General features: G+C 40.2%; 1 protein-coding gene across 1 annotated transcript in view; it reads left to right on the top strand.

Annotated features, from left to right (window-relative positions):
- Positions 1–26,090, top strand: part of SLC9A9 (solute carrier family 9 member A9) — a 571,893-nt gene that overhangs the window by 156,775 nt on the left and 389,028 nt on the right. Inside the window, exons 7-8 of the mRNA XM_075268848.1 lie at positions 11,963–12,101; positions 18,318–18,423. Coding sequence (XP_075124949.1) covers positions 11,963–12,101; positions 18,318–18,423 — 245 coding nt within the window. The remainder of the gene's footprint in view (positions 1–11,962; positions 12,102–18,317; positions 18,424–26,090) is intronic.

The raw sequence follows: 26,090 nt of genomic DNA, 5'->3' as shown, positions 1-26,090 counted from the left end.
TGCTGTCTTAGCACATGTCTATACATCACTGGATCTCTACTGTCCCAGTCAGTTGATCATTTCTATTATTTTGCTGATCTGTGTAGTATAAATGAAACACAACATTTTTTTTTCTATAATATTGCTTTTCTAATGGCTAATTTAAATACAAGACTTTTTTATTTCAATAATTTTTAGAATTAGTATTTTCTCCTGTAGACTACCAGCCGAGAATCATTAGTTGCCGCTTATATGAGACATGCAGACTGAGCCATTTTTGCTGTTATCACTTGTCAGCCTCTGAATTTCTGAAACACTAGATGTCTGTGGTTCCCCTGGTGACATGAATAATGCAATTTGATTTGACGCATTACAGCCCAAAATGACACTGCCAGCTCAGAAAATTGTCTTCTTTTGAAAATGGCTATAAGCATATTTCCCAGTTGGATTTGTACGAAATTCCTTTGGGAGAAAAACTCGGTCGTTTCCGAGAATGAAGCAATAGAAAATCTATAACGTTTGAAACTGCCAATAAGCCTTTTAGGGAAATGCAGTGTTTAGAACTTTATTCTTTTATGTAGAATATTCCATTTGCAGCTGTGAAATCTGTCCATAATGCTGTTTAGAAGTAGTCTGAATGTGATCTTTCTATACGCAGCCGGAGTTTACTATACTTATTAGTCATAGGTCAGTGTATACTGAATACTAATGCTGACATAATTAGACAAGAATTTTCCACCCAAACTCCTGCAACAAAGTTTCTACACTCCAGAAGACTATGGTGTCGGTGGCTTCTCTGTGTTACTTTTTTTTCCCTAAAGGAAAAGTAAACTTTAAGTAGAGCTAGTCAATACTGGCAAGTAATGTATTGGATTAAGTGAGCCGACATTCACATGAACATTGTTCTTGGCTACATTTAAATTCATTTATGTGAACGTGGCTATTAACGTGACCGATTTTTTGACAGTCCATATTAATGAACCGTCAAAAAATAGATCATGCCCTATTTTAACCAATTGAGGCAACCTTAGACAACAGATCACGAATGCAACTGCAACCAATGCACTTGATATACAGTACTTAGATCCCTGAAAATGTAAACTGATGACACCTCCAGTGTCGGACTGATGTACTTGTAAAAAAAATTATGAGAGCTCAACCTCTGGCATCCTCTAGGAAATAGATCAAATTAGTGTCTTCTGCTGGACAATTTGTGTTAGAGATCGGTCTCTCCAGAGGATCCTTAGGTGGGTCAGTCCAACACCAGTGAGCACATAGAACCTGGATAATGCACCCACGGATATTCCCCCAGAGGCATCATAATGCAGTTCAGGAAGAATATTACAAAAATAATAAACACAGTGACTTCATAGCACAGGAGTAATAAAAACAGTAATCTCACAGTAAGAAGATATTAATTAGGGTGGGTTCACATCTGTGCCCGTTCTCCGGTTTAGCCAATCCGGACAGTTTCCGTCTTCTGCCCCGCAAAACTGGACAGGAGATGGAAACCCGGCAGTCAGCTTTCAAACCCATTCACTTGAATTCACGCCGATGTGCGTCTCCTGCCTGTCCTGGGAAAGCAGGAGATGTGAACCCGCCCTCACAGTAATGTCACAGACCGGGATAGTAAACACAGTGATATCACAATACAGTGATTTAATAATACAGGGATATTATACACAGTGGTGTCACAGTACAAGGATAACTCCAGTTTGTGTAGACCCTTGGACGACAGAATCTCAGTGGGCTACTTTGTCGCACTACTCATATCATTGTGCTCCTTTAAAAGCCACTCCTGCAAAAATACCAAAAATTGGGAGATTTTTTGCTGTGACAACCTGCTAGAATCACTGTAGGTCTTTCATAATTTTCATCCTTTGCGGTGCAAAGCTTGAAACCAGTGAATGAGATCCGCAGCAATAATTGAAATTTAAATTGCTGTGGTATTAGCTGCAGCATAGACATGATATTGTGCTGCTACTGTGCATGACTCTGGGTTAGCTATTGACACGTTTGCACCTGCCTATCCCCCATCTGTGTGTCCCCAGCATCCTGTTCATGATCATTGCTCATATTTTATAATGTTAAATACCTCTAGGCCCCCACAAAGTACAATGGTCTCCATAGGCCCCCGCATAATGTAATGGAGCAGGGAAAGAGTGCAGAGTTTGGGGACCTAACAGTAGTGTGTCATTATGAAATCCATACTCACCGCTCACCACTCTCTGGGCTAGTACAAATGCAATCTGCTTTTCAATCTGTATTAATGGAAATGTTCATTGCACATGTGGAGGTAAACCCTCACAGACTCTGTTTAACCCAACACATGCCAAGACTGCAAACCTCCTGGCCCTGGTCACAGTACTGGGATCATAAACAAAAATTCAGGGATAATAAACACAGTGATGTAAAGGTATCATAAAGATAGCAATACTACAATGCAGGGATAATAAACACAGCAATGTTACAGTGTAGTGATTATAAATACAATAATAACTGAAATATGATTTCATAATACACAATGATGCAAAAACTATAATCCAGGCACTCAACAGGTTAGATATATGCTGCATTTATTCAGTGAATATGCAATCCATGAAACAAAGATAATAAACATTTTTGGTCTTGCAAGACCTTCATCAGATATTGGATTGCCACTGGAATAAGGAGAAGCAGAAGAAAAATGGAGCACAAAGTGAATAAGTGGCAGCGCCGCTTAAGGAGACGCTCATCAGTGTCTCCACAGACCCATCAGTATCCTGCAGTGCGCCCGTCCTGCAAAACGGACAGGTGTATGACCCGTCCTGAGTTTTGCCTGTAGCTCATTGCTACATACATAATAAACTCCTTCTCCTTGGGTGCAGTGTGCACCATTTTCCTGGTCTTCCTTCCATCTTTTTTTTTTGTGACTTTGATATAGGCCTACCACTGGCCAAAATATCAGAAATACAGTCGCAGCCATCATCAAGATAAGATTTACATTGTCTGTGTTTCACTAATCATTAAATATTTGCAAAAGAGTACAGTAGTCATTCTTCATGATGACATTATATAATACCATACATTACAGCTTTACTTTTACTTTACTTTTTGGTAGAGTTGGAAGGGACCTCAAGGGCCATCGGGTCCAACCCCCTGCGAGTGCAGGTTTTCCTAAATCATCCCAGCTTTATGTTTATCCAGATTCCGCTTGAAGATTTCCATTGATGGAGCGCCCACCACCTCCCGTGGCAGCCTATTCCACTCTCTCACTACCCTCACTGTCAGAAAGTTTTTCCTAATGTCTAATCTGTATCTCTTTCCCTTTAGTTTCATCCCATTGCTTCTTGTACTTCCTTGTGCTAATGAGAATAGGGTAGATCCCTCTGCACTGTGACTACCTTTCAGATATTTGTAGACTGCTATTAAATCTCCCCTCAGCCTTCTCTTCTGCAAACTAAACAATCCCAGTTCTTTTAGCCGCTCCTCATAGGACATGGTTTGCAGACCTTCCACCATTTTGGTTGCTCTTCTCTGGACTTGCTCCAATATATCGATGTCTTTCTTGAATTGAGGCGCCCAGAACTGTACACAGTATTCCAGGTGTGGTCTGACCAGGGAAGAGTACAGCAGAATAATGACCTCTCTTGATCTAGATTCAATGCTTGTCTTAATACATCCCAGAATTTTATTAGCCTTTTTTGCAGCAGCACCGCACTGTTGGCTCATGTTGAATTTGTGATCTACTATTATGCCCAAGTCCTTTTCCCCTATGCTAACATTGGGCTGTAGTGTTTTTGTTTGTTGGGTTTTTTTTTACTGCAGTTTTTCCTTGAAAATGCTATATGTGAAACGAAAAGAACATCTGCAATACACAGCATTCTCTATGCAGATCCAGGCTGCATACTTTTGTTAATTATTGTAACTGGTTGTATTTGTGTGTGCTTCTGTTTTAGATTTCTTACCCCTGGGACATATACTAATGCTTACACATTCTCTGTATAATATTACCTTGCATCCTGGTGCTGTAAAAATAGATAATGAATATAAAGAGGTTAAGTGATACAGAGAGTAGTGAGGGGATTTTACACAAGGAGCATGGTATCATGACTAATACAATTACTTTGCTCACCAGTTTCTTCATGGCTATATAGTATTGTTCTTACTAGACAGTGAAGCCTCTCAAATCCTAACAGCTGGGTGACTGAAAGAGAGGATTAATGCCACACTGATGCAGCTTTTTTAGGTTAGGCCTGGTTCACATCTGTGTTCGGTATTCCATGCAGGGAGTCCGCTTGGGGATCCCCTAACGGAATATCGAACACATTGACAAGCAATGAGCAATGAACGCTCATGAACCCCATAGACTGTAATGGGGTCCAGGTGTTTTACATGTGGTGTCTGCATGAGTCATGCGGAGAGGAAAGTAGTTCATGAAGTACTTTTCTCGCTGCATGTTCTGTGTGGACACCGCGCGGAAAACACACAGACCCCATTATAGTCTATGGGGTCTGCTCACGACTTTTCAATGCATTTGGTATTCCGTTGGGGGATCCCCAAATGGACTACCTGAACAGAATACCGAATGCAGATTTGAACCAGGCCTTAGTTGAAAGGAAGTCTGTCAGAAGAATCACCGTAGTAGACTCACCGCACAATAATGTAGGGAACTTCACACTTATTAAAATTAACTTTGTTAGGGGTATCCACTGCCCCCATACAGGGTAATTTCGATGCAAGCACTCTGGCTTTTCTTCTGTCTCTTACCTCCACCACTTGTTTCTGTCCAACATGATTTTGACAGACAATGGCACAGCCTCTTTTTTTAATGCCGGCTCTTTGTTGTTTTGCTTTAAACTACTATTTTGCTACAGAAAGCCAGTACATGCCTGTAATAGATGTGGTACAAATTTCACCTCTTTTTTAATTTCGTTTTTTTTTCACACCATCCAAAAGTCATCACTTTTTTATTTTTCCATTCACATAATTATTTATGAGCATATTTTTTTAATATAAATTGTACTTCATAATGTTATTTTATATTCCTTACATTATACTGGGAAGCTGGAAAAACTGCATTTTCACCATTTTCTTGTGGGTTTTGCTTTTTCTGACGTTCACTGTGCAGCCGTGTTACTATTGTCAGTAAGATTAAGATGATACCAAATGTATAAAGTTTTTGTTATGTTTTGAAAAATAAAATTTCTTTGAGTCGCCATATTTTGAGACCTGTAACTCTTTATATTTCCATGTATGGAGCTGTGTAAGAAGTCTTTTTTTGTGGGAAGAGCTGTTCATTTTATGTATTCCATTTTAGAGATTGTCTAACATTTTAATCTTTTTTTAAATTTGATTTTTGGGGTGTGAGAAGGTGAGTCCCACTATATCAGCCCCAGGTTTCTGGAGTAGGCTTCAGTCCAGGGGGCGGTCCTAGGCTCAATAATGATTCATAAAAGGCTGGAGAATCTGCATTTGAGGGCAAATTCAGAGAGTGAGAGGAAGCGTCTGGGTCTGTTCTGTTAATCTGAATCCCATGTCGTGCTTGTTGGTTTGTTCGTGTGGCTGTTAGTAAGCCACACATATAGTTAATTACTCTTTAGTTAGTTGCTCAGACGAGCAGGATTTTGTTTCTTATTGTTTTGCCTGAAGCTAAGGATGTATTTCATTTTGCTCATTTTATGCCTGAAGTCAAGGTTTATTTATTTTCCTGTTTTTTTTCTGAAAAAAACTGTTTTCTGCATATTTTGTGTCCCTGTCTTTGACTGGTTGGGTCTGCACCACTGCTGCTACCGAGCTACCTTCCCCACAGGGAGAGATGAAACAGTTCGACATTTTAATATTTTTTATAAAATTTTCACGTAGGGATGAAATGGTTTGGCCATTTTAATTTTTCTCCTGCTACTTTGTTCACAATGTGAGATAAATATTTTTATATGATTGATATTTGGACATTTATGGCCGTGGGGATACCTAATATGTTTATATTTGACTTTGTTTCATTTTATTTCTTATCTAGAAAAAGTTTTTTTTTAAAACCTTTATAATAATAATAAATTTTATTTATATAGCGCCAACATATTCCGCAGCGCTGTATAATTTGTAGGGTTCAGATACAGACAGAAAGATACATTACAAAGAAATAGTAATTTCACACAATAGGACTTAGGGCCCTGCTCACAAGAGCTTACAATCTATGAGGTAGAGGGGGTGACACAAGAGGTAGCAGGGGCGGCATTGCTTATACAGTGGTCAGACAATTTTGTAATAGAGGTGACTGTCATTACACAAACATAAAACTTTGAGCTGTCACTAGTCGTATATGACAAGAAGAGTGAAGGTCATAATCATGCCATGTGTAAGTGCACTTTGGTTTATCTGCACTTTGGTTAAGATGGATGCTGCATAAGGAAATGCCCCCTGCATTAGAAATCCTTTAAAATTTTATTTTTCACTTGTATTTTTAGACCCCATAGGGGACATGAACTCTAGGGTGTGTGATCACCAGTACAATATACTGCAATACAACTATGTTGCAGTATATTGGAAAGTCCTTTTTACTTTACTGAGGCAACAATAAATTTGATTTGAGGCAGAAAGAAGGTGCACTTTATGCCAGAATTTTGGTACAAGGACCTTGGCTATTGTGAACCACTATGAGCCACTGCTTCTTAGTCTTATCTTTAATGTATATACTGTGGAAAAGACTCCTGGTTTACACCGGTGGTTAAGGGAGCATCTTTATGCCCTCACTTTGACCAATAGCATACCTTTCTTCCAACTGTGTATATCTCTAATGTAATGTTTGAATGCTTTGTACGCAAAGCCTTACACATATGGATTTATCGGTAAATTTGCTGTGGATCTAAAAATATACATTTACTTGCACTGTACACATCATAAATAGTACTGAATGCTTGCAAACATTACGTAAGCTCTTTGACTTGTATTGTCTTTTTTCCAGGGATTGCCTCCTTTGCCCGGTGCTTTGTTTTAGGGGTGATTGATGTGCCAGTCACATAGAATCTGATGCACATACAAAGATTGACTTAAAAGCTTGTTTATATATAATTGGTAATTTCACAAATGGGCATATTACAGATGTTCTGCACTGATGCTTGGCATTCAAGGTGCAGCACCAAGAGAAAAACAACTCTGCAGTAATTTCTAAACCTTGTTATACGCGCACTAAGAAACAGCTGCTGCCTTATGTGTGTGGAGCGGCAGTGAATAGTAGTTTGCTGTGCACAGCAAATGTACCCAGAAAAATGTGGACGTACTGTATATAAACAGAGTCAACCTGTTAACCAAGCAGTGGGATGTTAAATTGAAAGTATGAGACCTGTGAATCCTACGGTGTTCTTTTATTGTAGTCAGATGATACCTGCAGACAGATCTCAGTCATGGCTCAGTCCTGTTACACGGGTCAGCAGTTATTTGAGAGCTAAAGCCCTGTATACAGATTGTAGTGATCAACTTAAAGGGGTTGTCCAATAAAAAAAAAAACCTAATTATGAACCTGTTTAGAATGATGAGGAAAATCCTCTAATGTTTCTCTTTTAATGTTGCTCAGTCCCATGTCGGTTTCTGTGTCCTGGACATGTGAGCACTGCATGCAGTCATTGGCATTAGTAGGTCAATGCTACAACTGTGGTTTGACTGCAGCTGAAACATGCCCCATGTCAAGCTTCTGACCACAGCCATTACGCCATATTCATATGACCAAATTCTGCCTGGAAAACATGGTCTATGTGTAGGTCGTGCAGACTGTATGCCAGACAGTACATGGCTGTGTGCATGGGACTCTCAGTATCCTAGTGAGTTATGGTGCACTGAGCAACTGAACTCCTAGATTGCTACAGTACTGAGTTAACAGTTTTATGTCCATTCAGTGCTGTACAACCTGACCGTTCAGGAGCTCACTATATCATAACTCACTATGATACAGTGATTTCTATTCACACAGCCACATTCAGTTTTTAAAATATAGAACATGTTGTCTGAATGGAACTTGGTCATGTGGCTATGGCCTTAGCCTCCAAACGCCATGCACCAGAATTACATTGATACCATGTAGAGAATCAAATCTCTACTTGTTGTTTCCCACTTTCTAAAGATCCAGTCCGACAAAATTGATGGCCTAACTTTACTATCTTTATCATAAGTCATCAAAAAGAGATGGAAGGAGTTCCAACTCTTGACACTTCCTTCGGCAAATGCATTAGTCAGGAGCACAATTGGGCCGCTGACCAGTGCATCTGCTTTGGCAAAATGAGGACTTAACAGTCGGGGCTCGGGGCCCACCGGGGGATTCACCGGTTCCCCGGTGGTCCAGTCCGACCCTGCCCTAATGTCCCGGGCCCTGTGGCAGCCGCTACCCCTGCTACCCTGGTAGTTACACCACTGGGCATGACTCTGTGCCTGTTTTTTACAGCTTGGAACCTTTCACTAGAATGGGACTAAGCTGCCGTAAGCTAATATACCAAGTATAGACAATACTAAAAGTATAAAGCTGTGCCTGGTAAACTATAAAGATTACAGGGGTCTGGCGGTAGCACCACATCCCTTTCTATCAGTTATTTGTTAAAGAGCACCTTTCATGTCTTCGGGCACATGCAGTTTTAAATACCGCCAGAAAACTGACAGTGCAATATCATTGCCATTATCGATAGCTTTTCACTGTCAGAAAGGCGTTCCTGACAGGCGTTCCTGAATTTAGCGCACTGTCAGCTTTTTAGTGGTATATAAAACTGCATGTGCCTGAGGACATGAAAGGTCCTCTTTAAGCTAAAGATGGCTCAATTCAGTTTTAAATTCTAAAGAACTTCTTTAAGCCTAAAGTAAGAACATTATTTCTTCCTTGTACACTGACCACAGGATACATGTGGCTATCCTCAGCACGTACCTCCGTCCCGATTTCCGCGGGACATTCACGATTTCGGTGTCCGGTCCCGGTTGGCGAGAGATATGTCCTGATTTCAACTCAGATCTATGTCCAGAGGACACAGATCTGAGTTGAATACATATGCGACTAAAACAAGGAGCTGTCACAGCTCAGCTCCTTGATTTGCCGCGGCGGCAGGAGGTACTGTTTGTCCCAATTTCAACTCAGATCTACATCCAGAGGATGCAGATCTGAGTTGAATACATACGCTACTAAAGCAACGAGCTGTCACAGCTCAGCGCCTTGCTTTGCCGCGGCGCTCCAACTAGTGGCTGTGCATGCGCAATGTGATGACATCACATTGCACTTACAACTCTGTGAGTGAATCTGCGGAGAGAGTGACGGGGGAGCGAGGAAAAGGTGAGTATAAGTGCTTTTTTTGTGTTAAACATTGAGGTGGAACATAATGAAGGGGGTCCATGAAACTGGGGGCAGATGAAGGGAGGGGAACGACATGAATCTGGGGGCAGAGATGGGGGGGACATGAATTTGGGGGAAGACATGGGGGGGCATGAATCTGGGGCAGAGATGGGGGGACATGAATCTGGGGGCAGAGATGGGGGGGACATGAATCTGGGGGCAGAGATGGGGGGACATGAATCTGGGGGCAGAGATTGGGGGACATGAATATGGGGCAGAGATGGGGGACATGAATATGGTGGCAGAGATGGAGAGGGGCATGAAACTGGGGACAGAGCTGAGGGAAATGAAACTGGGGGAGAGATGAAGGGGGACATATAATTTACAGGTGACTTAGGAGGATTATACTGTGTGGGGGCACATGAAAAATGAATGAGAATGGGCGGAGTCAACATAAAAGTGGGCAGGGCTAAATTGCGCTGCACACTTTGTCCCTCTTTCAGTTCTTAAAAAGTTGGGAGGTATGTCAGCATTCCTTGATGTTCCTGTGGATTTCCTTCCACCATTGGATCCAAGTTAAACCCTGCTGCTTGCAGGACTTTTCTCTCTGCATTTTTCAAGTGGATTCGGGGACAGAATCCCTGAACGGAAACCAAGTGCTGGTGTGAATTCAGCTGGAGCCATTTTACCTGCAGTCTTTCTCAAGGCAGATGAAGCAGAATTTACAAAGTGAAACTCTGTTTATCAGAGGGAATTGGATCAGGGAAACAGCTTGATAAAAGTAGAAAGAAATATTTCACTCTGATAAGATATATTACAACATTCCTTATCACCTGTACTATTCATTTATGCAGCATTCGTTGAAACAACAATGCCTATTTAAAGAAATGTATTTTGACTTTTGCCTCCCTTATGTATATAGGATGTAGTACTAAACTCATTAACACTCACGCAGTGACTACCTGCACTTGGAAACATGAGACAGGACGTATTTATTCCTGTACAGTCTTGTTGTCATTATATAAAGTGCTAACGCGTGGAGGTGCGCTGGCAGCAGATATATTCTCTGGTGAAATAGTTGCCTGAGAAAAATGTAACAGCTTGGTGTATAACAAGGACGATTCTATTTATGAAATGCTTGCAATGTTTTGTGTTATTATTTGTTCTGATTGCCTGCAGCTACATAATAACAAGGGCCTTTATAAATTCCGAACAGCCGAGAAGACATATGGACGATAAATAATGCAAAACTGTCTGTTTAGGCTGCATTTTACTTACACACCTACGTTACTGTGAAATCTTGAAACACATTTTCAGTGACATTTCTATTAAATAAATGTTTGATACCTGCCATATGTTCTCTCCGATCGAGAGTAATAATAGAATTTTGCTTTGTGTAAAACTTACAGAGTGTTGCTGACATTTCTGATGGAAAAGTACACTTTGACAAATGAAGAATAAAAAGCGTCTATATATGGTCAGAGGTGTTTTTTCAGAAAATGTAAAAAGTCCAGGGGCAACACGGTGGCTCAGTGGTTAGCACTGCAGCCTTGCAACACTGGTGTCCTGGGTTCGAATCTCACCAGGAACAACATCTGCAAGGAGTTTGTATGTTCTCCCCGTGTTTGCGTGGATTTGTTTACTACAAAGACATATTGATAGGAAAAAAATGTGTGTGTGTATATATATATATATCCCATTTTAAGATATATATATATATATATACAGTTTATGTGTGTGTGTATATTGAGAACTCAGGTAAGCACTTATCCTGTTCTGTAAGATCCAAACCTTTTTCAGCTCCTAATCTCACAATACAGATTTTGTTTATGTATCTCTGACACCGATTATGTGATCCCTTACAGACCCTAAAGCTAGATTCACATGGAGGAATTTATATCTAACTTTGATGTGCTCCAAATCAGCTCCAAAAACCATCCAGAATCTTCCTCCAGTCTATTTTTAGCATCTGTTTTTTGCACCCATAAAACTGCTCCATTAAACATGATGTGAATGGTCCTTTAGCAAGTTCCAAAGGTTGCTGGATGTATAGGATAAATTTTGGATATAATGCGAAGAGCAGAGAAGACAAATAGAAATTGCTGTTATCAACAAACATCATATTAAATGGTCATTGACTTTTTACAAGGTAGAAAATGCACTGATAGATCCATTTGTAGATCAGCAATTAGAAACCCAGTGTTTGATCTTTTGAACCCAATTCTCCATAACTGGCCTGGATTTACGTTTCGTAGGAAATAGCTGCCTTTACAACAAATTCCCTTCATTGACGGGTTACAGATTATTCACTTGTTTTGATACACATCTCAATATCTGTCTTTCTTCCATAGACATTTGTGACTCTTGTGCCAGTAACCATCTACTTTTCATTTTCCTGTCATGGGAGATGGATTTGAAAATTGCTGAGTGCAAATAGCCATATCCTGATGTGTTTTATATAAAGTAGAATTTCTTAGTATTGGAAAATCTGTCATGGTAAATAAAGGATGATATATCTGTTTTAAAAGCTTATACTGATTTCTTCCGGCATCTTCTAAAGACAATTGTATTTTTGTGTAAGCTTTAAAATAAAGATCGGATCATTAATTGAAGTTGTCTTATTAAACGAGACAATTTACAAGTGTAATATACTGTATGTCAATCTTACCTTTTATGTTTGTTTGTCTGTTTGTTTTTTAGCTCTATATCAATTTACAGCCCAAAAGAGAATCCAAATGCGTTTGATGCAGCTGCCTTCTTCCAATGTGTTGGCAATTTCCTGGGGATATTTGCTGGATCATTTGCCATGGGCTCCGGATATGCAGTCATCACCTCTTTAATATCCTTTGAGAATAGATCTGGTTATTTTTATTGTTATGTATTTAGTATTTTCAATATGTATTGGGATAGGGTGCACAGCCTACTCTGGAAAGGACCACATTGTCTTATTAAATTACTACCAAGGGCCACAATTATACTTCCATTTTAATTTTATACATTGAAGCAGATCTTAAAGAGGACCTTTCATGTCCTCAGGCACATGCCATTTTATATACCGGTAGAAGGTTGACAGTACGCTGAATTCAGTGCACTGTTGGGCTGGGCTGTAAATATTGGTGCTGGGGGGCGTTCTTCACAGCTTAGCCTCATGGCTGGGGGTAAGGAGCACCGCCTCTAACAGTACAGATCTATTGACAAGTACAGCCATTGGGGAGGGGGGGTGTTCCTCACAACCCAGCTAACTGTCAGGGACTCCCTTCTAACAGTGGATAGAGATTGGTAATGGCACTGATATCTACAGCCCGGGGCACATAACAGGAAAGCTCAGAGTGCACTGAATTCAGTGCACTGTCAGTTTTCTAGCGGTATATAAAACCGCATGTGCCTGAGGACATGAAAGGTCTTTTGTAAAAATGATATGCCATAAAGCTCTGATATGTTCAGATACCACTTGTAGTATTCCGACCTGTGGGGAGAATGAGTCCCGCTCTCTATTCTAGTTAACACTCCCAAGTAGAGGAGACAATGTCTGCTTCTGTTTGTCTCCATTGCACATTTTTAGTGTGCTTTAATTGCCTAGTATTTCACAACTTCTGCATAGATTTCTAACTCTGTAACTGATACACAGCTTTCTCCACTCTTACCTTATCTTATACTTCTGGTAACAACAATTTAGAGGACCCACAATAACAGAGGCCCCATGTACCCAGTATAAATAGAGTCAGATCAGGCATATGCATTCTATGGAGCTGACGAAGCAATCCTTTCATATAGGCTAAGTGGTATATAAGACAGACGGGATCCCTGTTCCTCAGCTATCAAATGTTAAACCCTGATCTGTGAATAGGAGATAACTTGTAAATATCACAATAAACAATTTTGTTATGAATTCATTTAAGTACAATTTGGGGACATGCTGGCATAACCCTTGACAGGCTATAGTTCACAACAGAACTACTGGCCATGAGTATATAAAAATTAGGATAGATAGTTTATGATCAGATATTGCAAAATCGGTCTTCTCTGACATACAAGGAAGTTAATGGAGGTCAGAGAAGCGTCGGAAAAGGAAATGCTATGGACTGTGGTATGAATATCACTTCTTTGACCATTAAAAAACAAATTATTGGTCCAACAACTCTTTTATACGTAGACATAGGCTTGTTAAAAAATGTATACTTATGTATTAATGTATTATACATATATATACCGTATATACTCGAGTATAAGTCAACCCGAATATAAGCCGAGACCCCTAATTTTACCACAAGAACTGGGAAAACTTATTGACTCGAGTATAAGCCGAGGGAGGGGAGATGCACCATTGTAGATAAAAAGTCTGGTCATGTGCATTACAGCTCAGTAACTCCATGGGGATCATAGTAATAGCAGTTAACCCCATCATGTCCCTCACATTAACTCCCTGTATGCCTCACATAAGAATTACTGATATGTGGGACATATGGAGGTAATAATTAGGTATCTTCATAATTAAGGTCCTTCATTAGTACCCTCATGTGTCTCACATATTAGTAACCCTTGTATGGGGCACACAGGGGTTAATATGAGGGACATGATGGGGTTAACTGTTATTAATGTGAGGCACATGGAGCTACTGAAACTAAATTAATAACCCCAAATGCCCAAAGGCAGAGTAACTAAAGTATCACCACCCATAAGCTGTTTGAACAGTTCCATTCAAACAAGCACTGCTTACCAAGAACAGCACCATACATTATATATTGGCTGTGCTGGGTACTGCAGCTTAGTCCCTTTTTCTTGAATTCAGATAACCTGTAAACAGGGAATGTGACTGATGAATGTGATGCACATAACATGTCAGTGAGGGTGCTGGGTGTTGGACTACTACTGATCTGATATTGTAGACCTATTGTATGGATAGATCATCAATATTTAACCCTTGAGTACTATCATGGTGTCTATCATAATGATATGTGTATGATAGTGGTGTATGATAGACACCATGATAGTCTTAAGGGTTAAGACCTGAAAAACTGCTTAAAATTAAGTAGAAAAGACTTAGCTTTTGACAAGACCACGATATAGAAGACAGGTAAATATTTTAGCAAATTTCATAGTGGAATATTTACTTAACATATTTATTTTTACCCAACAAAACTGCATAATGTGTTACACCACATTTATCAAGTGCTTTTTAGACACATTTTATGCAAGATGTAAGGGGTTGTGGTTGTAACAACTTTTTAAAATTTTTGGCACATTTTTTAGCTTAATCTGAGTCAACTAATAAGTAATATAACGTTAGACTGGACAGTCTAATAACGTACCACTTATGAAATTTCATTAGACACTTCGATAAACCTGGTGCGGTACAAGGCTGGATTTACACTTGTATTGGAGTCTGCATAAGATCCCATTAAAGTCTATGGGGTCCATGTGCAACCTCTATTTAGGCGGACAAGGTCTCCGTCTTTTGGGTACCCATACAGACACTAAGAATGGAAACTTGAACTCTACTGTGAACCTAGCGTAAGACTGATTAGTTTGCACGGTCTAAAATTTAGGCTAAGTTCACATCTGCATTCGGACCCCCGAATGGAAACTTAATGTGGAATGGACTTTGGTTTCCGCCTGAAAAGGGCAAAAAATGCAGAGAGAAAAGCGCTGTAAGCAGCACATTTTTCATTTGGCGAGGGGAACGGAATCCCCATACGGAGACCGGGCACAGATGTGAACCTTAGACAGTATTAAATCTACTCCATTGTCCTTTTGGTGCTACAGATTTTCTCACTTGCCTGTGTGTGAATCTTTTTATCATTTATAGCTGTCATGTTGGAGGATGAAGGAATAAGGTCACCCTATTACGAACTACATTGTCAGCAAAATGATAAGGTCATTTGCAATTCATTATGTAATGTGATATTAATTGACTTTTTTATATACCTTTTTATTTGTCATAGATCTCTGCCATTTGAAACAAGGAACATTACAGTTTATACTTAACACTGTAGTATTGAGCTCCCAAGTCTCCAGTTCTTTAAGAATCTTAGTCTAATTATAAGTTTTGGATATGAGAATGAGTATGTAAATATTAGAATCTGCATTAAATTATATCAACTTTGCAACCATTTTTTAAATTCTTCTACTGTTTTGCATTTACATTTCCTAAACAGACCTATATGTCTCCATTGTTACACACTTCCTACAAACCCGATAAGTAGGATAATCTATCAGTAATAGATTGGTGGCTGGCATCTGCAAGACCAGCTATTTATAACAGTTACTGGTTCTGGATCTACATTTTAGACACAACGAGAACCACTTTGTAGTGCCCATGCCATATTGCTGCATTTCAGCTCACATTCACTGAGCCCCGCCTATTTAATATAAAAAATCTGAAAAATCTCCTTAATATGCCCATACATTCCTTAATTAACAGTCATACAGTGCCCAAAAATGCTGTATTAAACAAATGTTAACATATACATATTCTTGTATGTATGTATAAATGTATATACAGTACAGACCAAAAGTTTGGACACACCTTCTCATCCAAAGAGTTTTCTGTATGTTCATGACTATGAAAATTGTAGATTCACACTGAAGACATCAAAACTATGAATTAGCACATGTGGAATTATATACTTAACAAAAAAGTGTGAAACAACTGAAAATCTGTCTTATATTCTCGGTTCTTCAAAGTAGCCACCTTTTGCTTTGATTACTGCTTTGCACACTCTTGGCATTCTCTTGATGAGCTTCAAGAGGTAGTCACCGGAAATGGTTTTCACTTCACAGGTGTGCCCTGTCAGGTTTAATAATTGGGATTTCTTGCCTTATAAATGGGGTTGGGACCATCAGTTTTGTTGTGCAGAAGTCACAGCTGATAGTCCTACTGAATAGACTGTTAGAATTTGTATTATGGCAAGAAAAAAGCAGCCAAGTAAAGAAAAACGAGTGGCCATCATTACTTTAAGAAATGAAGCTCAGTCAGTCCAAAAAATTGGGAAAACTTTGAAAGTGTCCTCAAGTGCAATTGCAAAAACCATCAAGCGCTAAAAAGAAACTGGCTCACATGAGGACCGCCCCAGGAAAGGAAGACCAAGAGTCACCTCTGCTGCGGAGGATAAGTTCATCCGAGTCACCAGCCTCAGTGATCGCAGGTTTTTTGTTAAGTATATAATTCCACATGTGTTAATTCATAGTTTTGATGCCTTCAGTGTGAATCTACAATTTTCATAGTCATGAAAATACTGAAAACTCTTTTAATGAGAAAGTGTGTTCAAACTTTTAGTCTGTACTGTACATAGATATGCTTAAATAGAAACACACGTACATACATTTTCTGGGATCCAGTTCTGACCTTCCTATCAGTCTGGGGAAGTGTGATCTTCAGTTACTTCTAATTTCCTACTTACCTCTTTCCCCTAGTGTGAGATGAAAGTGAGAGGTTGCACCACAGCATGGCTGCCATTGGAGCTCCGATTTTACTGCCAAGTACTGTGGAGGTAGCACCTTGGAATAAGCTAGCATTCAGGTAATGGACGTTAGTTTGTATAATGTGTCCAGCTCTATTAGGAAGGGGAAAGGTGGAGATGAGGTAGGTTAGGATTCCATTTTCCCCAGTTTTACAATATAGTTTTTTATTTGTTTTTTTTAAACTTGTTCAATTGAACTCACAATGCAATACATTGCATATATTAATCATTAGAACAAAGTATTTCACTGATATAGTCTGTGGAAAAATAGTAAACATCATGTACATGAAGAAGATTAATAAAAAACTGTAGGTTACAATCAGGACACAATAGACTGACCGTAAGCAGGAGACACGATTATTACATTGTGTATAGCTGTTCAACAATAAACATGTTCTTACAGAACAAAACCTTGCACATGTTTGGTATCCTAAAGAGGAGTTCTCAGGTCAGTGCACTAGGATATACTAACCAGACAGGGGGAAATTAAGATTATTCACTGAACATTGCAGAGTCTAGATGATAGTTTAGCCTCTAATGACCTAGGGAAGGGCTAAGTCAGTGGAGAGTCGCACCAGGCTTCCCATACTTATGAGGATTCCTTCTTCTGTGTTTATATGCCCCTTCTTCATATCGGAGTAGATTATTAACTAACTTCTTCCATTGTCCCATTGTTGCCAGTTCATCTCTCATCCATCTAATCACAGTAGCTTTCCTTGCAACAAATAAAGACTCCCACAGGAATATATGTTCATGGTGTGTCCAATACGACTCCTCCCGAAGGCCCAATAGCTAGCATTCATACACTCACAATAATGGTCAATGTATTGATGACTCCCCCCCCCCTCCAAAGTGAACTAATACTGGGGTAATCGCATATTATGTGCCAAGAGCCTGCATGTGAGCAAGCACACTAGGGACTAATATAATTGGAAACACGGCCCATTTTATACAGGTGCATCAGAGAAAGATAACCTTGGTGCACACTGTATAGGTAGATCGCACGGTTATTAACTGATGATGATACATATGGTGGTGAGAACCAGATCTCTAAATCCACGAGAAAACCAACTGGATGTTAACTCTTCTTCTGTTTGCCCATACATCTTTACAATAAACATTTGTCAATTTTGCAAAACATAAGTCACATGTAGAAAGGCGTATGACTGCAAGATCAAAGCACTGTATGCAGAGTTTGTATGTAGTCTGTAACCAAGGAGACACGTCTGCTTCATTTGTTTTGTAATTTGGATGCATTCGAGCAGCAAAATACAATGGTTCCAAAGATGGACTTATCCTTTTCTGCATTTTCTCTTCAAAAGGTTGTGGGTAAGTAAGTGGAATAAAATATATGCTCTCCACTAGATATAAAAAACCAGCTTGTGCACAGCAGTGGTGGCGTATATGAGTAAGAAGATGTTTTGTTATTTAGATGGCGGAACAATTTCGAAGAAGAACAATTTCTGCTTTTAAGACACTGCTAGATAAATGGTAACATTTTTAAGCTTTTCCCAGTCCCTCATGAGCTTGTTAGAATAGACTTTTCTGAATTATTCCTATGGCAACATTTGTTTTCCTTAATACATTTTGGTCACTTGACAAAATTCACAAAGTTGTGTGAATTCCCTATGCTGGAGACAGGACTATTTTTCTTATTGTCATGGAGCGCCTTCCTATCTGCAGAAGCAGCAGGGCTGACGGGTAAGTCTCTCAATGGCTATTTTTATCATGTAAATAAAGGAAAAAGAAATTGAAGATACCATGTGAAGACTGTGTATTTTATTGTAAAATAAAGAAGCATTGTGCTCAAAATAGAATAACCAGTGTGGGATTGTAGTGATCCGGTCTACTGCCACCACGGCAACGAATAAAGATTGGTCAGGACTGCTTAATGTTCAACTTTATATTGTGATACTATCCAATGAGTGCAGACAATGCTAAACTGTTCAGGGGCACAGTCTGCTGGTGAGGACAATGGCAACACCTAATTGTTAAGTTATTAATACATTTCACAGAGGAATAACAGAGGAATAAGACAGCACAGAATTTGAAGAGAAGATGCTCCAGAATTTTAATTTCATGGGTAATACAAATATTTGTCTAAGGCAAAGGCCCCACGTAGTGGGCTGCAGCAAAAAAGTGCTGTGGGAAAAACCATGACGGAAATGTATTATAAACATAGCTTTTTTTTATAAACATAGCTTTTTTTGTTGCGCCAAAGCCAAGGATGGCTACAAAAGGAATGGGAACTCTATAAAAAGTCCTTATACTTCTCCCTTCTGCTCAATCCACTCCTCATTTTGGCTCAAAAAAACGCAACAAAATCTGCAGCAAAAAAAAGCTGCGTTTCTGCAATGTGGAGCCTCAGCCTAAGGCTGAAGCCCCACATTGTGGAAAAGCAGCCTTTTTTTGTTGCAGATTTTGTTGCAGTGTTTGGAGCCAAAGCCAAGAATGACTAAAAAAGAAGCTGGAAGTTTATAGGAAGTTCTTATACATCTGCCTTCTGCTCAATCCACTCCTGGCTTTGGCTCAAAAAACCACAGCAAAATCTGTTACAAAAAAGCTGCATTTCCGCAACGTGGGGCTTTAGCCTAAAGGGGAACCCACGCAGGACAATGCCCATTTCAAAACACATTCGTCATGTGTAGGACCAGGCCAGTAACATTGGTTTCAGTAGGCCAAAACTCTATTGTTCCACCCTGGTTCTTACTCTCCTGTTCAGACTCCTTCATAAATGACAGCCTGGGTCACACAGATACTACAGTTCTCTGAATTAATGGAAAAAATATGGTGATTGAATTCCTATAAAAGCAAATATTCAACAGACTAGGTAAGTATTCATACAATAATTATCTAATATAGTTAAAGATAATTGATCATTTTTTTGAAGCAGAAGTTGGACTTGGCATCTTTTTTCCAACTGAAAACATGCCCCGGCTCCAAGCCCACAGCACTATGTAGGAGAGTCCATTCCGATCTGTTAGAGCAGGGGTCCTCAAACTGCAGCCCACGGGCCACATGTGGCCCGCCAAGCACTTCTGTCTGGCTCCGCCGACAACGCCGGCAGGCGTGCATTTATAATGAAGTTCCTGGGGAGCTCGGGCCAGGCCATGGAGCGCACTTCACTTTACCTATTGGAGGGCACCGCTCCCGATGTCTGTGCGACCTGCTCTGCCTCCGGCCCAGTGCCGCACCTCCCATGAGGCGACCTGAAGCGAGCGCTTCAGGCGGCACTATGTCAGGGCCTCAGGGAGGGCGGCATTTTTGCTAACCTAAGCCAGTCCAGGACAAGCTGTACTGGACTGGCTTATCACCGAGCGGTGGTTTGGGGAGGCCACTGGAGCAGCGCTGCTCCAGCAGCCTCCCATCAGGCAGAGAGCAGGCAGTCTCCGGGCCTACTCTTTGCCGGCAAACTGGGCTAAGCCCCGCCCCTTCACTTGGCCACATCCCCGATCCGCCCGGCCACACCCCCGATCCGCCCCCTCCTCCCGGCGGGGGGGGGCGGCTTTCTGCAGTTAGCCTCGGGCGGCGAAAGGAGCAGGCTCACCCCTGCTCCGGCCCACTGTTTAAAAAGTTTGAGGACCCCTGTGTTAGAGCATCCAGATCACCATTAATCCTTGCTTTTTGTATCTACTGATATTTTGATTCACCATTTGATTCATTTTTGTGCATGGCCCAATTGGTAAGTTTGTATTCAGATGCTAAAATACTGTTGAGCGCATGTGGCCTAATTCATATTTGTGAAGACAAGCTGGCTTGTACATTAAAAAAGCACTCCGTCCCTAATCTATCTGTTTGCTTGTGCCGATGGCATTTCGTGTTTTGAATACTAGACATGTATGTTCTGACAGCAGTGAGACATATCATGCACTCCAATACAGTTATTTGTTCTCTATGTTGGATCGCTTCACTCCTGTTAATACCATATACTGTAAGTACAACTGTTTGCATTGTTGAGATCTGTAGCTAAAGTTTTGGACTAGATGCAAAATATATTTTATTTACAGTATGATGCAATTCACAGCACTATACTGCAGTGATAAAAATGCAATATGATATAATTCAGGATGGCCGGCTGAGTTTTGTGAGCTGAGAAATGTTGGAGAATTTAATATATTGCTGTGCAATGTTAAACTTTGACTGTAAATCATAGATTATGTGCGAGATTTCTGGAGCCCTGACTTTGCTCCAGGGCAGTGAGCTGGCTTTAATGAGAGCAGTGTGCAGCAGGATTGCTCTGACATATAGTAGGGGCAGAGATAATTTGCTGAAAGCAGAGGCTAAAGAGCTGTACCCTGCACAAAAGCAACTCTGCATGATATCCTGTTATTAACTTTGTGATGGGCTACTTTTTTATTCCATTGCTCCTAGTCTGCGGGACATAATAGCAAGATTTATTCATGTTTTATGTGGGTGAATAGATGCTTATTATCATTTTATTATCTTGTTTATAAGTTATTTACTATATCCATTTTCTGTCTATATTGTTCTTACTAGTTGGCCTGTGGAGAATGCAGTTCTATGTGTCCGTTAATGGCCTTCTATAATTAGAATATTGCTTTCCTCGCTTTTTTACATACAACTGATCTTTTTACATTACCTTATTTCCTTATTTTGGGTTGTGATCTCCAAATGGTCATCCAAGGTATTTGTTTGGCCAAGAGGTGTATGTTCTATAAGGCGTATGCCCAATAGAAGGCAACTAGAGATAGTAGCATAGAACATTGATGATCCATCTATTCCGGCCTTATATTAATTCCATTTTATCTTAGAATAGACATGTTTATTCCAGGTTTGCTTAAATTAATGGTCCATAGGATAGACAATAAATAGCTGATTGGTGGGGATCTGACCACTGAGACCATCTGACCCTCACCAATCCTGAGTAAAAGTGTGCTTTATCCCCTTCCCTTGTACATTCAGCCTAATTGCAGTTACCAACTTAATGTAGGCATGCTCCTTGCTGAATGGGACACTTCTGTGCTTCCATTCACTTCAATTGGAGCGCGTTACCTGAAGTACAACACAATGATGTCTCCGACTCCCAACCATCCTATAGATAAAAGACAAACATTCTTAATGGCATAACCCCTTTAATAATTGGGGAGGAGCACTCCTGTACACTAAACATGACCTCACCCTGTCATTCACTCTACAGCTACTGTATTCCTCTCAATTTCTCCGTACACATGCACGCTTGTTCCAGTGGGGAGTAAGCTACTTTCAGACATCTGACTATGACTAATCTCCCTTGAGAAAACAAGGATCAGTTATGTTGGATTTTTCTCTGTATCTTCTTTGAAGAAAAAAGTCAGACATTTCCGTAAACATTTTTTTTATTTTTTTTTATGTAGATTGTGAGCCCCACATAGAGCTCACAATGTACATTTTTCCCTATCAGTATGTCTTTTTTTGGAATATGGGATGGCAATCCATACAAACACGGGGAGAACATACAAACTCCTTGCAGATGGTTTTTTGCCCATGGCGGGATTTAAACACCAGGACTCCAGCGCTGCAAGGCTGCAGTGCTAACCACTGAGCCACTGTGTGGCCCCCTACATTTCTGTAAACATTGGGCGGTGAACCAATTTGTCTTATCTAAAATGTTTAGAGGAGTCTGTCACCACAACATTCAATATGATATGATATGTTGGGGACATTATACTAAGTGCCACCATACCCTTTAAATATCCAATATATTCTCCATTTCCTTGAAAAGTATATAAGGTATGGTGGTGTTCTGCATAATGCCTCCTAAAATGCGCTGTGGCTGGTTTGTTATACAGTTTCCTGGTGATAGACTCCCTTTTATTTCTTATCAAACGGTGGCTGCTGTGTGACAGATCTCGCCTCAGGGCCCGGATGTAGCAGAGAGTTTTCCTCACTTATGGCAGGAGTTATAAAGTATTACAAAAAACAGAGGATAACTTCCTGATAGAAGTGGTCGGAGCAGTGGTGGGATGTGGCGGTTACATATGTTGGTATGGCTGTCACTTTATGGTATTCTTACTTTAACCATAACACATTTCAACCTTTTTCCACTTTTTTTTTTTTTTTACTTTTTTAACAAAACAAAAATAAATTTGACATGAAAATAAGTGTCATAAATGTCCTTCATGAGGGAGCTGAGGTTCACATTATTGTCAAGAAACTGTGGCTGCTCTGATCGCTTTCACAAAGTGAACAGGTGCCAAAAGTGAGAGCAAATCCTGTTAGAATAAGAAGACAAACCATCAAAATATTGTGCACACTACTTCTACATATGTGTATTTCTGACCCACTGTCCTGAGTCCAATTGAATGTAAATTTATCATTCTTGGTTGTATTTAAGGCCCTTGTAATAGGTTGATCATGTAACAATTCTCCTGCTCTTCATCTCCTCTGCATCCTCCCCCCTTGGAATGCTGTATTCTTAAAGGCCCAGGGCTTACCAGTTACCCCTGTCTTCAGCCTGTGCCCAAATACTTCATGGCTTCATTATTTAGGATCCTTCCTCCATTACTCAGTGTTTGAGCAATATGGTTGTTTTGGCTCCTGAACCTTATAGAGGTGTATATTGTTCTTGTTCTGTTTGGCAGCAACCCGGCTTGTACACTTGACCATATTGTTCAATACGCTCCCCGACCCGACCTCTTGAGTGGAAACCATCTGCCTTGACTTGTGCTCTGACAGACTACAAATCTTGCCAGCAGCCTTGCTATAGTAATATGGGCTCTTTAATCTGAGTGCTAGCAGTGATTGTACTGGGTGTGATAATCTGTGGAAAATTCCATAACCTCTTGCAGGGATACAATGGGAAGATCAAAAAAAAAATCTTAGATCCTGCTGTAAAGTTAAATCCGTTAGCAACCCAGCGGGCCCCCATCTACTATTGGCCCATTGCAGATCACCAATGGTTTATACTGTAAACTTTCATGCACTGTAACAAGTTGGGAATAGATCTTTGTACTTGATGTGCTTTTAATGAGAAATATTTCCATTATATTCTGCTGACAAATGTGGTTTAAAAGCAAGTGGCAATAAAATAGGCTTAGGAATTAAGCATTGAGCGTGCAGTTTTTAACTGACAGCACAGGCTATACATTAAACTCCCATATTGATTGTTTTGATATTAAAAGAGCCATTTGGAGACTGTGTCTTCCATTGTCAATATGTCACAGTACATTGCATGGGATTTGATATGGGTAATGGCTGTGTGAATTAATGGAAAGCGTCTTTTTGTCCTGCAGATGTTAATGGGAACCATCAATTTCAGTTTGCTACTCTAGTCCTATGTTCTCCTACATCCATGCTTCAGTCATACTGCTAAGCACTAGTTACTATTAACCTTGGAAGAGTTCAAAATCCCTTTTCTTGGATTTGACGCTAAAAGCAGCAACAGTAGATGACTAATATAGCGCACATAGTCTAATTACTGGCTGCTTTGTATGTGACTCTCAATTGTCTTGACTCTGTACCAACATTGCTTTTATCAGAATGAACGCTGTGTTAATCACTGCAAAATTCTATTGGATTCATGAAATAATTGATAAGCGTGCCATTTATGTAGCGAGACAAAGATTACCCTGCACAGTCCAGAGAGGCCATCAGTTCTAAAGAGGTGGCAACATACAGAAGTCGTGCTACCGTTTATAGATGCAGGCATGCTTAGAGAATAACATTGCACTGCATTTTAATGCTGCAAATTTCTGTTTATTTGTGTCTAGTATAGGAACAGAAATAAATGTGACTAGTAAGTGTGTGAGACCTAAAGATGCCTCAAATCCAAATGTGCCTGAAATAGAAATATCTTGTTTGTATAAAAGCACCTCAAAACGCTTTTTTTTTCAGGCGTCTTTCAGAACAAGCTGCCACTTGTGTACTTTAGGAACAACACTATTTTTAGTTATTATATTTCTTGTATTCAGCCTTTTTTAGCAGTTTTCCCCCTCTACAGACTCTATATGTAGTTTGCAGTTCTCACTTAGCTGATAGATGGAGATTAGATTTATAGGCAGATTTATTAAGACTGGTGTACAATACCCAGACTGGAGCTGGGATTTATAAAGAGGCTGTGGCATAAGAACTAGAGTAGATTTCCATTATAGTTCACGTCAGAAAATTGGTGTGAGTTATAATGAATCTGTTGAGCCAAGGCGACCCCACTCTGCCCACATTCATAGATTGTGGTAAGCCAGGTGCAGATTGGTGCTTGTAGTGCAGGTCTTGTTCAAGAGAGGACCTTGCACTGTATGTGCCCCACAGCATCATCCCTACGCCAGAATGAATTTTTCCTAGTAAGTAGAGGGGAATATGCCATAACTGTTTCTAACTTAGCAGTATTATACATCTACACAAAATTGTGCAGCTGAAGAAGTTATTACAGCAGGAGCACCTATAGGGAAAGCAGGGATGGTTTATTACCGTCCCTGCCTTCCCAACCCCTGAAAAATAAAACCAACATAAAAACAAAACCATATTTATTTATATTTTTATAGAAAAAAGACTCAAATTATGCAATTATCTAAATAATTCAAAGGAGAAAATCTTGTAGCGTGTACGGAAAAGAAATGAAAATGTGTCTGGCCCTGAACTGGTTAGTAAATTCAAGTGTATACACTATGTTTTATACAGCATGTCCTATTCTAGTCTGTTTTTCGCTGCAGAATGAAGTGTCAGATCGCTGGGGGTCTGACTGTCAGAACCCCAGCAATGAGAACGGGATCAGAAAGACTCCCAGTTCTCCTCTTTGTGAATGGTGTACCAGTGTGCTTGCATGATCAGTGCTCCATTCACTGCTATAGGGCTACCAGAACTGGTTGTAAAGGGTAGTTCACACGTAGTTTCTTGGTCCGGATTTTGACGCGGAAAGCCGTGTCAGAATCCAGACCAAAATGCACCTGTTGCGGCTTGCCGCGACTGTCGCGGCTTCCGACAGTCGCAGCTTTCCGCTCCAGATTAGGCCCAAATAAATGGGCCTAGTCCGGAGGGATTGTCTTGAAGCGGACACTGCGACGGTTTCCACCGCGGAATCCGCGTCGAGATAGGGCAGGTCACTTCTTTTTTCCGCGTCAAAATCCATACCAAAAATCTACGTGTGAACTCGCCCTTATAGTGTACTTTTATTATACACATTATGAGCAAGCAGTTAGTTCACACGTACGTGTGAACTCGCCCCTATAGTGTACTTTTATTTATACACATTATGAGCAAAGGTTAGTTCACACGTAGTTTCTTGGTCTGGATTTTGACGCGGAAAGCCGTGTCAGAATCCAGACCAAAATGCACCTGTTGCGGCTTGCCGCGACTGTCGCGGCTTCCGACAGTCGCAGCTTTCCGCTCCAGATTAGGCCCAAATAAATGGGCCTAGTCCGGAGGGATTGTCT

This window comes from Leptodactylus fuscus, chromosome 3, assembly GCF_031893055.1.
Source record: "Leptodactylus fuscus isolate aLepFus1 chromosome 3, aLepFus1.hap2, whole genome shotgun sequence".
NCBI lineage: Eukaryota > Metazoa > Chordata > Amphibia > Anura > Leptodactylidae > Leptodactylus > Leptodactylus fuscus.
Note: the sequence above shows the minus strand (reverse complement) of the source record. Positions and strands in the feature narration are given on the sequence as shown.